Source organism: Vidua macroura, chromosome W (genome assembly GCF_024509145.1).
Source record: "Vidua macroura isolate BioBank_ID:100142 chromosome W, ASM2450914v1, whole genome shotgun sequence".
In the NCBI taxonomy this organism is placed as follows: domain Eukaryota; kingdom Metazoa; phylum Chordata; class Aves; order Passeriformes; family Viduidae; genus Vidua; species Vidua macroura.
Window position 1 is genome coordinate 5,939,801 of NC_071610.1, and position 15,037 is coordinate 5,954,837.

The 15,037-nt window shown below is 44.8% G+C and overlaps 1 protein-coding gene across 1 annotated transcript; it reads right to left on the reverse strand.

The window, feature by feature from the left end:
• Positions 1 to 2,515: 2,515 nt before the first annotated feature.
• LOC128821383 (uncharacterized) lies at positions 2,516 to 8,391 on the reverse strand. The gene is given in 5 exon segments (XM_054002367.1): positions 2,516 to 2,530; positions 5,447 to 5,741; positions 5,743 to 6,929; positions 8,017 to 8,085; positions 8,155 to 8,391. Coding segments are annotated over 5 exon segments (1,803 nt in total).
• Positions 8,392 to 15,037: the final 6,646 nt, after the last annotated feature.

The window sequence follows — 15,037 nt, forward strand, 5'->3', positions numbered from 1 at the left end:
TATAGTGTATGTTAATAAAGTTTTTTTTTTTCTTTATTTCTAAGTTTGAGCTTGCTCTGCTCTGTTTCTGGTCACATCTCACAGTAGCCATTTGAGAAAAATATATTTTCATGGGTGCACTGGCACTGTGCCAGTGCCAACCCATGACATTTATCTACCCCATCATTGCACTAGGATTAAATAATGAAAAAATGGTGCTCTACTCCTCAGAACATAGGGTGTGGGCATGAAAGGTGAATGAAAAGTGGCAAACAGTAAACTTAGAATCTTGTGCTACTAGGGAACAACTAGGATTCATTTGTGAAAGCAATACTATTAATTCTCAAGATGTGTGTCTTGACACTGAACAAAGGATTTGCCACTTTGAGATTCATCCAGTCACTAATCAGAAAACTGTGCTTGTATGTACCTGGTAAAGGTTGTGTATGCTTGAGAACTGCTTGTGCTATTGTAAAAATCGATAACAACAATGTTATTTTGCCTAGTAGAAATCATTCTACTTTTTGTGTTTGGAATTTTATTAAGATTATTGGGTGTGATTTTTTGTGTTTGGCACCAGTGATATATCACCAGCTGATCAAAACCAATTACACAATGTATCACAGGCTATCACCTACTCCTATTGGAATGGACCTCACATTGGTAAAACAATTAAACACCAAGATGTATTAGAGATCTTGAAGAAAATCCAAAAAAGCGGAGAGAAAACCCTAATTACTACCCATCATGATACAAAAGAAATAACCAGAATTCTGCAAAGAATAAAACAGAATGCAGATCATCACTGGTGGGATGTAATCTTTGGATGGTCACCAACTGCAAATGGGATCTTTAATACAATGTGTCACCCCATTGTAGTTTTATTGATATTAGTTGGAGTAAGTTTAGGGTTATCTTTTATATTGCTAATTTGGAATTAGAGAATACTACAGCGAGTGGCTGTGTTAACCTCCTTATCAAATGTACATGGTAAAGCATTAAGGGACATCTATAATTGTAGAGATTTGCATTAAGTAAAATAATTTACTTACTTTTTTGGAAAGGGGGGAATGAAACAGAGTGGAAATTTAACAGGGTCGAAATCCGTTTTGGATTTAGGTGAAATGTGCCGTTTTGAATTATTAAGTCTATAGCTTGCTTGCATAGATGAAATTGTTTAGTCTGCTAACTCTGCTGTGCTCAAGACTTCCTGTTCTTGCAGAAACCTGTGCTCACAAAACTGCCTCAAAGAAAAAGGAAGATAAGAGGGGCCCCTTGAACTTTGAAGCAAAGACGAGAGCCAAAGCTGAGGCTGCAAGAGATGGACAGGGTGACCAGAGAGTTCTCTGTAAAAGGACTGATAAGGACTAGTTGCAGGTTGTAACACGAAACCAGTAAAATGAATATGCATAAACCTATTGTGAAACTCTATGCATATGTACAAGTAAGGGAGATAAAAAAGGTTTGGGAATTCTCAGGGGTGCGCATGTCCTTTGTGGGGAACAATCCCCACATGCAGCCGGCGTTGTAATAAACATACCGGCTTTTACAACTTTTACAAGTTTGTTTTCCTTCTGCAAATCACTGGGATTCTGGAAATTATAACAAACTGACCTGAAGGGGAGACTTTGGATTATCTTCTGAAGAAGAAGAGGAAGAAGTGGCACGTGCCGAGAAAGCCCCACCATATAATGAGCTACCAGAGATTGAAAGACTATATGCCCTCTTCACTGATGGTTCCTGGCAAATTGTAGGCGCTAACCAGAAATGGAAAGCTGCAGTATGGAGCCCCACATGATGAGTTGCACAAGCTACTGAGGGACAAGGTGGATCGAGTCAGATTGCAGAGCTTAAAGCTGTCCAGCTGGCTTTGGATATTGCTGAACAAGAGAAGTGGCCGAGGCTCTATCTCTACACCGACTCATGGATGATAGCTAATGCTCTGTGGGGATGGCTGGATCACTGGAAAAAGGCCAACTGGCAGTGCAGATGGAAACCCATCTGGGCTGCCAAGATTTAGCAGGACATTGCCACCCGAGTAGAGAGGCTGACCGTGAAGATTGGACACGTGGATGCACACGTACCCAAGAGTCAGGCTAATGAAGATCATCACAACAACGAGCAGGTGGATTGAGCTGCCAAGGTGGAAGTATCACAGGTGGATCTAGGCTGGCAGCACAAGGGAGAATCATTCCTAGCTCGTTGGGCCCATGATGCCTCTGGTCATCAGGGGAGAGATGCAACATACCGATGGGCCCGTGACCGAGGGGTGGACCTTACTATGGACAACATCTCACAGGTCATCCACAACTGCGAGACCTGTGCTGCAATCAAGCAGGCCAAGCAGGTGAAGCCTCTGTGGTACAGTGTGTGATGGTTGAAGTACAGGTATGGGTAACGCTGGCAAACTGACTACATCACGCTTCCCCAAACCCACCAAGGCAAGCGCTACATGCTGACCATGGTGGAAGCAACCACAGGATGGCTGGAAACCTACCCTGTGCCTCATGCTACTGCCCGGAACACCATCTTGGGCCTAGAAAAGCAAGTCCTGTGGAGACATAGCACCCCTGAGAGAATTGAGTCGGACAACGGAACCCGTTTCAAGAATGGCCTTATAAACACCTGGGCCAGAGAACATGATATTGAATGGATACATCATATCTCCTATCATGCACCAGCTGCCGGGAAAGTTGAACAATGTAACGGACTGATTAAGACTACCCTGAAGGCACTTGGCGGGGGAACCTTCAGAAATTGGGAATTGAACTTAGCAAAAGCCACCTGGATGGTCAACAGCCGAGGGTCCATCAATCGAGTTGGTCCTGCCCAGTCTGAACCCCTGCACACATTGGATGGAGACAAACTTCCTGTGATACACATGAAAGGTATTTTAGGAAAGACTGTTTGGATTAATCCCACCACAGGCAGGGACAAACCCATCCGTGGGATTGTTTTTGCTCAAGGACCTGGTTACACTTGGTGGGTAATGCAGAAGGACAGGGAAACCCATTGTGTACCACAAGGAGACTTAATTTTAAGTGAGAACTGTGTGTAGTTTCATTCCGTATTTTTTATATATATATATATATATCTATCTGTAAGAGAGTATTGGTTTGGGTATGATGTAGATGGTAATAGAATAAGGGGTGGATTATGTCCTAGGTTACAATATACAGATGTATTCTATCCCCATCTTCAAGAGCTGCTGAAACCAGGAGGGGCGTTGTTTTTTCCTTATCTCCTGTTAATGGACCCAGCAATGCCTTGCAGCATGACTCAGAGATAGCTCCCTCTGGGAGCCATTTCTGTTTAATGGGCAATCAAGGATCCACTGCACGACTCATAGAATGATATCAGCCCACTGTGAGATGCTCCACCTGGGGGGAGGAGCTAAGCATCCCCACCTGGATATAATCTGGAGTTTGGGACAGAACAAGCAGCCCTTACCCACTGGTTTCCAGAGGATAAGAGCTACCAGATCTTTTCTACGGGATCGCGACTTCAACAAGACCATTTTCATCTGGACTGCTACCACCACCCTAACCAGCAGGGTGTTAGGTTGTATTCTGACTCTGTCAGTGGTTCTTCTTTTGTATTATTTCATGTATTTTGTTTGGGGTTTTTTTCCCTTTTCTTAATAAATTGTATTTCTGACTTGGAGTCTCTCACTGGTTTTGCTTTCAAACCAGAACAGATGCCAAAGTAAGGATTCTTGCCTCTATCATTACATTGAAAAAGTCTAATTTTATTATTATACTCACAATTTCCTTTTTTTGTTTTTCCCTGGGTCCAGTACAGGGTTGGTTCCTCTGGAATCCACAATATAGAAGTTCCATTACTAACCTTACATCTTTTACAGGGAGTATTTCCTACTTCATGAAGAAACCTTTTTCCAGTGTGCCAGAGACATTCTTCCCCTATCACAATTGCACTTAAAATCCACCCTTCTGGTCAGTTTTCTCCACTTGTACTTGTTTGGCTCCACTTAAGGTGCTCAACTGGGCCTAACTGCTGCCTTTCCAGGGCCATTCTTCTGACATCAAAGCCCCTCCACAGACCCAACTATTGGTTATGTTAAGTTCACTAATCACAGAATCACAAGGTTGGAAGAGACCTTCAAGATCATCGAGTCCAACCTGTTCCCTGACACCTCAGCTAAACCATGGCACCCAGTGCCATATCCAGTCTTTTTTTAAACGCATCCAGGGATGGTGTCTCCACCACCTCCCTGGGCAGACCATTCCAGTACTTTATCACCCTTTGTGTGAAAAACTTCTTCCTAATATCTAACCTATATTTTCCTTGATGCAGCTTGAGAATATGACCTCTGGTTCTGTCAGTTGCTGCCTGGAGGAAGAGACCAAACCCCACCTGACTACAACCACCCTTCAGGATGTTGTAGAGAGTGATAAGGTAGTCTCCGAGTCTCCTTTCCTCCAGGCTAAACAACCTCAGCTCCCTCAGTTGTTCCTCATAGAGTTTGTGTTCCAAGCCCCTCACCAACCTTGTTGCCCTCCTCTGTATGGATATTCTCACTTCAGTCAGAGAAAAAGAGAGGTTTCTAACCAGGCTGGGCCTGGGAGAGAGTTGGAAAGGAATGTAAATAATTCTTTATCTCCCTTGTTCTTCACATTGTTTATAGATATGTTCTGCCACCGTGCATCATTCAGAGCGCACCAATGGTGTAAGATGTTTTTACTTTAAGACCAATGAAATTGGCCTGCACAATTGTTGGGGAAGATGAAATAGCAAGGCCCTATAAATATGATGGCCTGGCAAAAGAATCAGAGAATACAGATATCGAGATGAAAACAAGGTTTGAAATACCAAACCTTCATTACTGAGCATCCCGAAAACAATAATACAGCCAAGCTGAAAGCAATCCCCCCTTTCTGATAGATCCTAAGGTCAAATGGAATGTCCTGTCTCACCCCCCAATGTATGGTTCATCCCATACCTGTAACCCTCCCCTGAAGTATCAGATGTCTGTAACCCCATTGGCCCAAGTCCTGTCCCAGCCCACCTTGAAGCCCCCTGATAAGGTGTGGCCGAGGGACCGGACGCTCTCTCTTGGACCTTCCTGCTGGGACACCCACCTGGCACTCTCTCTCTCTCTCTCTCCCCCCCGCTCTCCCCGGGCCTGCCACGAGTTGCGGCTAGCAACTCTAAGCAGGGCCCTTCATCCTTTACAATAAACCATATGCTCTAAAGACCGGGCCTCAGAGATCCTTCGCCACCACCCATCCAAACCGTCCTGGAGTCCAGCAGTCCCCGCACACAATGTTCTCTATAAATAGAGCGGTGTATTTGAAATAAATCAGTTTTCTTCTCGCCTTCTGAACTGGAGTTCTTTCATTCCTGTCCTGCCTCAACAGCGACACCTCTGGACACGCTCAAGCATCTCAACGTTCTTCCTAAACTGAGGGGCCCAGAACTGGACACAGTATTCAAGGTGCGGCCTCACCAGTGCCGAGTACAGGGGGAGAATGACCTCGCTGCTCCTGCTGGCCACACTATTCCTGATACACGCCAGGATGCCGTTGGCCTTCTTGGCCACCAGGGCACACTGCTGGCTCATGTTCAGCCAGCTGTTAAACTGTACTCCCAGGTCCCTTTCTGCCTGGGCACTGTCCAACCACACCATGCCCAGCCTATAACGTTGCAGGGGATTATTGTGGCCAAAATACAGGACTCGGCACTTGGACTTATTAAACTTCATCTTGTTAGACTCTGCCCATCGATCCAACCATTCCAGGTCTCTGCAGAGCCATCCTACCTTCCAACAGATCGACACACGCTCCCAACTTAGTGTTGTCTGCAAATTTATTAATGAAAGACTCAATACCCTCATCCATGTCATCAATAAAAATATTGAACAGAACTGGCCCCAGCACAGACCCCTGAGGGACACCACTGGTGACTGGCCGCCAGCTGGATGCAGCACCATTCACCACCACTCTCTGGGCCCGGCCATCCAGCCAGTTCCTAATCCAGCAAAGAGTGCTCCTGTCCAAGCCATGGGCTGCCATCTTTTCCTGCAGTATCCTGTGTGAGACAGTGTCAAAGGCCTTGCTGAAGTCCAAGTAGACAACATCCACAGCCTTTCCTGCATCTACCAGGCGGGTAACCTGGTCATAAAAGGAGACCAGGTTGGTCAATCATGACCTACCTCTCCTAAACCCATGCTGACTAGGTCTGATACCCTGGCCATCCTGTAGATGCTGCATGATGTCACTCAGTGTAAATTGCTCCATTATCTTGCCAGGTACTGAAGTCAGGCTGACTGTTCTATGATTACTAGGATCCTCCTTCCAACCCTTTTTGTGAATGGGTGTCACATTGGCCAGCTTCCAGTCATCTGGAACCTCGCCAGTGAGCCAAGACTGCTGGTAAATTACGTAGAGTGGCTTCGCAAGCTCATCTGCCAGCTTTCTCATCACCCTGGGATGGATCCCATCTGGTTCCATAGATTTATGAATATCCAAGCATCTCAGCAGTTCTCTGACTGCCTCCTCATGGATAATGGGGGGACCATTCTGTTCCCTGGCACCATCAACCAACCCAGGAGGACAGTTGTCCTGGGGACAATCCATCTTCCCACTAAAGACTGAGACAAAGAAGGCGTTAAGCACTTCTGCCTTCTCCTCATCTGCAGTTACTAAGCTCCTTCCCTCATCCACTAAAGAGCAAATGTTTGTCTTACCATTCCTTTTACCATTAATATATTTGTAAAAGCATTTTTTCTTATCCTTTACAGAAGTCGCCATTTTGAGTTCAAACTGAGCTTTGGCCTCCCTAATTTTTTCCCTACATGCTGTAGCAGCCCCCTTAAATATTTCCTGACAGGCCTGACCCTCTTTCCAAAGATGATACATCCTCCTTTTATTTTTAAGTTCCTTCAAAACCTCCTTGCCCATCCAAGCTGGGCGTTTACCTTGTCGACTCATCTTTTGGCACACAGGGACATACAGCGGTGCGGCACTTTTCCCGCCCCGATCGGCTCCCGAGAACGCGGCTTGGCACCTCGGCTTCTCGTCAGGGTCCATGCCACCGCTACTTCCGGGCGCTTCTGCGGCTGCGCCCCGGGGTGGGCTGGCCGCGCTTTGTCGTCGGCACGAGGGAAGGAAACAAAGAGGCAGGGAATTGTCCAAACTTCTCCGTGTGACGGCTGGACGCTTTATTGGTCGCAGGAGCTGCAATGGAGAAGCCGCGGCTGCTCCCAGCCTCGCTTGGACGAATCTGGCCCCGAGGCTGGGGTGCCATGGAGGGATATAGGGGTGGGACAGGGAAGGATGGGATCTCTTTGCCCAATGAACACAGACGCCATGGCGGTGACGTTGCCACAATGGCCAATGGGGACACAACGGGGGTGGACACGGGGGTTCAGGGCCAGTGGGACCTCGGGAATGAGGTGACGAGCACGGAACTGCTGGGGACTGGATGGGGGAGTGGTCACAGGAGTAGCAGGGGATAAAACCCAATGGCCAGCAGCCTGGGGCTAACTTCCGTGGAGGGCGGGGGGGGGAAACACAGGGGATACACAAGGATACATGGAACCGGTAAGCTAACAAAGACCAGAACCCCAAATCTGAACCCAAAACCCAGGATGCAACAGGGACAGTCTGTTCCTGTGCCCTGAAGATCTGTTTTGAAGCACACCCACCTTTCCTTAACTCCTTTGTTTTTAAGGGCAGCTTCTCAAGGAACACTCTGAATAAGTCTCCTAAGTAGGCCAAAGTCTGCCCTCTGGAAGTCCAATATAAGAGTCTTATTGGTGTTCCTCCTCATTTCACCAAATATCGAGAACTCTATAATTTCATGATCACTCTGCCCCAGGCAGCCTCCAACCACTACATCTCCCACCAGCCCATCTCTATGTGAAAACAGCAGGTCTAACATAGTTCCTCCCCTGGTGGGCTCACCCACCAGCTGCAACAAAAAGTTGTCCTCCATACACTCTAAAAAATTCCTGGGCTGCCTCTTTTCTGCTGTATTAAGTTCCCAGCAGATGTCTGGTAGGTTAAAGTCACCTACAAGATCAAGGGGTGATGATCCTGAAACAGTATCTAGCTGCTTGTAGAATAAGTTGTCCACCACTTCTTCCTGGTTGGGTGGACAATAACAGACTCCCAGTAGTATATCAGCCTTGTTGGCCTTCCCCTTAATTCTTACCCATAGGCATTCAACTCCATCTTCATAAGTTGCAGTACCTATGGCGTCAAAAGCCTCCTTAATATAAAGGGCCACTCCTCCACCTCTTCTCCCTTTCCTATCTCTTCTGAAGAGCTTGTAGCCATCTAGTGCAGTGCTCCAGCTATGTGAGTCATCCCACCATGTTTCTGTGATGTCAACTACATCATAGTTCTGCTGTTGCACCATGGCCTCCAGCTCTTCTTGTTTGTTACCCATGCTGTGTGCATTAGTATACATGCACCTCAACTGGGCCACTGATTTCTCTCCTAACTCAGGCTTACCACCTTTGGGCCTACTTCCAGACAGCCCAGATGCATCCCCTTCCCCCTTCAGACCTAGTTTAAAGCCCTCTCAACAAGGTTTGCCAGTTCATGAACTAAAAACCTTCTGCCCTTAACAGAGAGATGTATCCCATCTGGTTCCAGTAGTGCAGGTGCCGTAAAAGTTGCCCCATGATCAAAAAATCCGAAATTTTGCTGATGACACCAATCCTTGATCCACTTGTTAATGATGTGAGTTCTCCTATTTCTTTTATCATTTTTCTCTGCCACCAAAGGGACTGAGCAGAACACTACCTGTGCCCCTGTCCTATCGACCAATCGACCCAGTGCCCTAAAGTCCCTTTTAATCGCCTTGATACTCCTCTTTTCATTCTCATCACTGCCACCCTGGAGTATCAGCAGTGGGTAATAATCAGAGGGCTGAATCAGCCCAGGAAGTCTCTCAGTGATATTTCGTACCCGGGCCCCAGGGAGGCAGCAGACCTCTCTGTGGGATGGGTCCGGTTGACATATGGGGCCCTCTGTTCCCCTCAGAAGGGAATCACCCACTACAATTACCCTTCTTTTCTTCTTGATGTTAGAGGTGGTGATCTGTCTTACAGATGAGTCATAATTGGGAGACTCACTGAGCAGATCATTTTCTTCTACATCATCTGGCTGGCTCTCTAGATCCAGTGCTTCATACCTATTCTGAAGTGGCACTTGGCTAGGGGATGGGGGTCTGGAGGAATTTTTATTATCACCTCCCCGAGCAGGGACCCATTTCCATTCCCCTTCATCTACCAGGTACCCTTCTATTGCCTGGGAGTGAGAGGCATATGAGTCCTCTGGCTCTTGGTGGGCCTCCCTTAAAGATGTAGGGTCTGAACTCCACCAGTCTATTTGCCTTTCACTTTTCCTGATACTCCTTAATCTTTCAACTTCCTTCCTAAGCTCAGCTACCAGCGAAAGGAGGTCATTCACCTGTTCACACCGCAGGCAGGCCTTCTCCAAAACACCCCCTGAAACCATGGATAAGCTCAGACACTCCAGGCAGGAATGAGTCTGTACAGACACATCCTTTTTGGAGGGCTCCACTTGGTCACATACACTTGCACCAGCCACAGTTTTCAACGGTGTTAAAACCATTAGCAGAAAGCCCAAAATCAAGCACACCTTACTAGCAAGAAGACCTGCAAACCTGCCTGCTTGCCCTGCCTGCACAAACTGCCACGCAAACTGCAGTGACCACAACTCTGTTTGCCCGCTCCTGTTCGCCACGCTCTGGGTCACCGCGCTCCCCAGAGGGCTCTTATAATCAGTCACTCAGGAACAAGGGAAGATCCACCTCTCGTTCCTGAATGGCTCTTTATGCAAGCAACTCACCTTCTCAGCATTCTTATGAATAGTCACTCAGGAACAAATTCTTTCCCCCAATTCCACGAATTGATTTTTACCCATTCTTGAGATATCTATTTCTCTTTCTAATTGCTGTTCAAGTTTCGTATACCAATTGTCAAGTGAAATTGGTACAGGATTAGATTGTTGTGCTGGCTTAGCCTTTTTGTTTATCAATTGCTCTTTTGCCAAATCTGGTGCTTTATTCCCAATAGCATATGTGAAACAAATCCATCTCTCCCCTTTTGGGCACTGACTTCCCATCCTGTTACCACTTGTTCCTAAATTCTCCGCAATCCAGTACTTTTTCCCATTGTGCATGCACTTGCCTAATTTGGATGGGTTATAACAGTGACTGTTGACATGAGTGTGAGAAATAAAAAAGGAACCTAGGTGTCTTTCTATATACACCTTTTGGTAACACCTGTGGCATGGCTTTGTCGATATCCCAATAGGGAAAAGACAAAAAATGAGTGACAGAAAAAGGAATAACAGAGGTCCAGTATGGCTTATACTCCCATCTCCCATGACTATGGGGCTGCAACCCACAGCAGGTGTATATGATCTTCTTGGTGGCAAATGCAGAGGCCAATCCGGTCTTGCTCTCTATTCCCTTGTCATTTTCTCTTAGCTAATTTCCAAGCAAATAGTTTTTGACACTACTTAACTGTGGTTTCCCACCACTCCTCAGGTATCTCCCATTCAACAGGCACTAATAATTCCCATCCACAAAAAAAAAGTTATTATTTCAGTTGCTTTGAGTTCTACCTCGATAGAGGATAAATTTGGCACTCGATACTTCCTGCAATGAGGGCATCACAGAATCACAGAATCACAAGGTTGGAAGAGACCTTCAAGATCATCGAGTCCAACCCCTTCCCTAACACCTCAACTAAACCATGGCACTGAGTGCCATATCCAGTCTTTTTTTAAACACATCCAGGGATGGTGACTCCACCACCTCCCCGGGCAGACAATTCCAGAATTTTATGACTCTTTCCATGAAAAACGTTTTCCTAATATCTAACCTATATTTCCCTTGACGCAACTTGAGACTATGACCTCTGGTTCTGTCAGTTGCTGCCTGGAGAAAGAGACCAAACCCCACCTGACTACGACTACCCTTCAGGAAGTTGTAGAGAGTGATAAGGTCACCTCTGAGTGTCCTTTTCTCCAGGCTAAACAACCCCAACTCCCTCAGCCGTTCCTCATAGGGCTTGTGTTCCAAGCCCCTCACCAGCCTCATTGCCCTCCTCTGGACACGCTCAAGCATCTCAACGTCCTTCCTAAACTGAGAGGCTCAGAACTGGACACAGCACTCAAGGTGTGGCTCATCAGTACTAAGTACAGCAGGAGAATTGTGTGAACTACAATACCAATTTTTCCCACAATTTAAACACTTGCATTTAACCCAGCTAGAATGTCCAGTATTTGGATGAATCAAACAGGGTATAACGATATGGCACTGATGCAAGTTGTAACTCCTCCTCCTCTTTGTATAAGTCATAGGCTGAGGTCTGAATACAAGAGCTCGCTGTCCAAAACAGTCCTGATCCTCCTGTTTGAAGTGGAAGTATTCCTCCCCAAGGAGGGTATCGGAGGCGTCTCAGGACTTGTCCAGGTGGTACTTGAAACCACGGATATAAGCTTGGTCTTATTTCCCAATTAGGTGTGATTCTTGGTACATTTCATAGATAATTTTGGTCTTCCCAGTTCATTACCACCCAGTCCCGGTTTAAGAGTCAATTTGGTATCACCCAGTTTAGATGTGATCGTCCATTCCTTAGGTTCTTCCACAGGTTCTTTGATTCTGCTGGCGTGGATCCACCCTCGTTCCCTGGTCCGGATTGCAGCCTTGGTTGTCAGCAAGACCTGAAAAGGACCTTCCCATTCTGGAGTTAAAGATTGTTCTTTCCAGGTTTTTACTAGTACCCACTACCCTGGATGAATATTATGTATTTTAAAGTCTAAAGATGTGGTTTGAGGGATTATCTCTTTTAACCGCAAGTTTTAAAGAGTTTTTGCAATGGTTTTGACATATCCTTTAACACTCATTTCCCCTACTTCATAGGTAGCATTTTCATGTTGGGTGTTCAGAAAAGGTAACTCAAACATGATCTCATAGGGTGATACTCCCAGGTCCGACCTGGGTTGTGTTCAGATCCTCAGTAAGGCTAAAGGTAGGCATTGTACCCATGACATTCAGGTTTCAACTATTAATTTAGTCAAAGTTCTCTTTAAAGTCTGATTCATCCTCTCTACCCGGCCAGAACTCTGTGGATGCCTTGGGGTGTGTAGCTCCCATTTTATCCCCAAGGCTTGAATTATTTGTTGTAACATAACACTTTTGATGTAAAATGTGTTTCTCTGTCCAAGTCTATCCTATTAACCATTCCATATCTGGGAATAATTTGTTCCAAAAGGGTTTTACTTACCACGATGGCTGTGGCCTTGACAGTGGTAACTGCTTTCACCCAATGAGTTAGATGGTCTGTCATTACTAATAAATACTTCTATCTTTGTACTTGAGGAAGTTCAGTAAAATCTACTTGGATACTTTGATATGGTCAAAGAGCTATCTCACAACCTCTTAATGTTGTTTTTCTCATCACCTTTTTATTTATCCTTTGGCAAGGTATACATCTTTCAGTTACTTGCTTTGCTACTCCAAAAATCCCAAAACACACATAGTTCCTTAAAAAATTATCACACAAAGCCTGGGTACCTCAATGGGTTTTCTGATGCATGTGTTCTAATATTTTCCTAGTAAGTGGTTTATTAAGTAATTGTCTTCCATCAGGAAGTTTCCATTTCCCAGATTCATCTTGCTCTCCTCCTGTCTTGCTTAATTATTTTTCCTCAGCTTCACTAAACTTTGGAATTTCCAATTTTTCCTCATTTGGGGCTAAAATTAACATAACCCTTTCGGCCCCATTTTCTACTGCATCTTTAGCTTCTTTATCTGCCAAATTATTTCCTCTTATTTCTGGGGTCATCCCCTTTTGGTGTCTCTTAATATGTGCGACAGCTATCTCTTCAGGTAATTTTAATGCCTCTAAAACCTCTAAAATGAGTCCCTCATGTACTAATCCCTTTCGTCTTGAATTAAGTAATCCCCTTTCATCCCAAATTTTTCAAAAAGTATGTACTACTCCAAAGGCATACCTTGAATCAGTATATATAGTTCCTTTCTTGTGTGCTAAATATTCCAGTGCTCTTTTTAAAGCATATAATTCACAAGTTTGAGCTGACCAGTTTGAGGGTAATTTTCCTTTTTCAATAGGTTGCATGTTTTTCCCATCAACTACTGCATGCCCTGACATTCTTTTTCCTTGTAGGCATCTGGAGGAACCATCCACATATATTGTTTCCCCTTCTGAAAGGACTTGTTCTTCAAGATCTTCCCGAACTTTAGTTTGGTATTGTATAATTCCTAAATAATTATGTATTAGGTTACTTACTGGTTCTCCATATAAGAATTGAGCTGGATTGAAACTTCTGTTTACTTCTAGTATCAAGTCATCACTGTCTGTCAGGATTGCTTCATATTTTAACATTCTAGAGTCTGTCAACCATTTTTCAGCCTTCTGGTTTAACACATTTCAAACTGCATGAGGTGTACACACAATTATCTTACTTCCAAAACTAAGCTTACAACTTTCTTCTACCAGGATTGCAGTAGCTGCTATAGCTTGAATGCATACTGGCCAGCCATGGCTCACTGGGTCCAACATCTTTGATAAATAAGCTACTGGTCTCTTTACTCCTCCCCACTCCTGAACCAGAACTCCATGAGCTACCCCATTTTCCACATTTACATACAGATGAAAGGGTTTTTCTAATGGGGGTAAGCTTAAAGCTGGTACTGAGGCCAGTTTTAACTTCAACTCTTCTAATTTAACATCATCTTCCTTGGTCCACTTTATATCATCTCCCTCTGTCAATTTTCCATACAAAAATTTTACTGTCTGTGTGTATCCCTCAATCCATAATCTACAATATCCCAATAATCTGCGTAGTTTTCTGATTTCCCTCTTTGAAGAGGGAGGGAGGCAAGATAAAATTCCTGCAATTCTCTCAGGGTTGAGCTTCTGGCTACCCTTACTTAGTAAATGTCCAAGATATTTTACCTCTGGTTCTACAAATTGCAGTTTCCTTTTTGATACTCTTAATCCTTTTTCCCTGAGAAAATTCAAAAGTTTTATAGTAGCCTCTCTAACCTCAACTTCAGCTTCCCCAGATAATAAAAGATCATCCACATATTGGATAATTTGTATTCCAGGAGGGGTGGGGAAAGCTTGCAGTATTGTTCCTAAAGCTTGCCCAAATAAGTTTGGAGATTCAGTAAATGCCTGTGGTAATTTTGTCCATCTTAGTTGCTGCTTTCTCCCAGTTTTTGGATCCTCCCATTCAAAGGCGAAGATATTAAGGCTCTCCTCTGCTAGTGGACAAGTCCAAAAAGCATCTTTAAGATCCAGTACACTAAACCACTGATGCTGGGGTGGGACCTTACTTAGAAGAGTGTAGGGATTTGGTACCACTGGGTAGCAGGTCTGAGTCCTTTTGTTAACCTCACGTAAATCTTCTATCAATCTATAGTTCCCATCGGGCTTCTTTACTGGGAGAATAGGGGTATTATGAGGAGACATACAAGGTTCTAATGTCCCATGCTTTATTACTCCTTCTATTACTGGCTTCAAACCTTCCCATCCTTCTAAGGATATAGGATACTGATGTACACGTATGGGACAATCTTCTCTCTCAGTCGTGACCCTTATGAGGTCAATATCTAATTGTCCCCTATTTCCTTCCCCAGCCCAAACTTCTTTGTTATTTTTTTCCTCATCCTCTTGGCCAAATTTTGAAACTCTAGTTGTCATTTTCTCTTCTTCTGGTATAAGCCCTATTCCTAGTTTCACCTGTAAGTCTCTTCCTAATAAATTGCTACCTGCCCCAGGGACCAATAAGACATCCCCCATCCAGATTCTAGTTTCTCCCTCAATTACCACATCTTTAATGACAGGAAATGTGAAACTCTCTCCTTTTGCCCCTGTTAACTCGAGGCCTGTGTCTCTGTAAAGTCTTCATGACCCCAAGATTGTAAAAGTCCTTTTTCTCCCAGCCCGAGCCGCCAATGAAGAGGTCTGGAATGCATCCAATTGCTTTTTCAAGGTTGTTTATTTCTTCTTATCTACAAACATTCT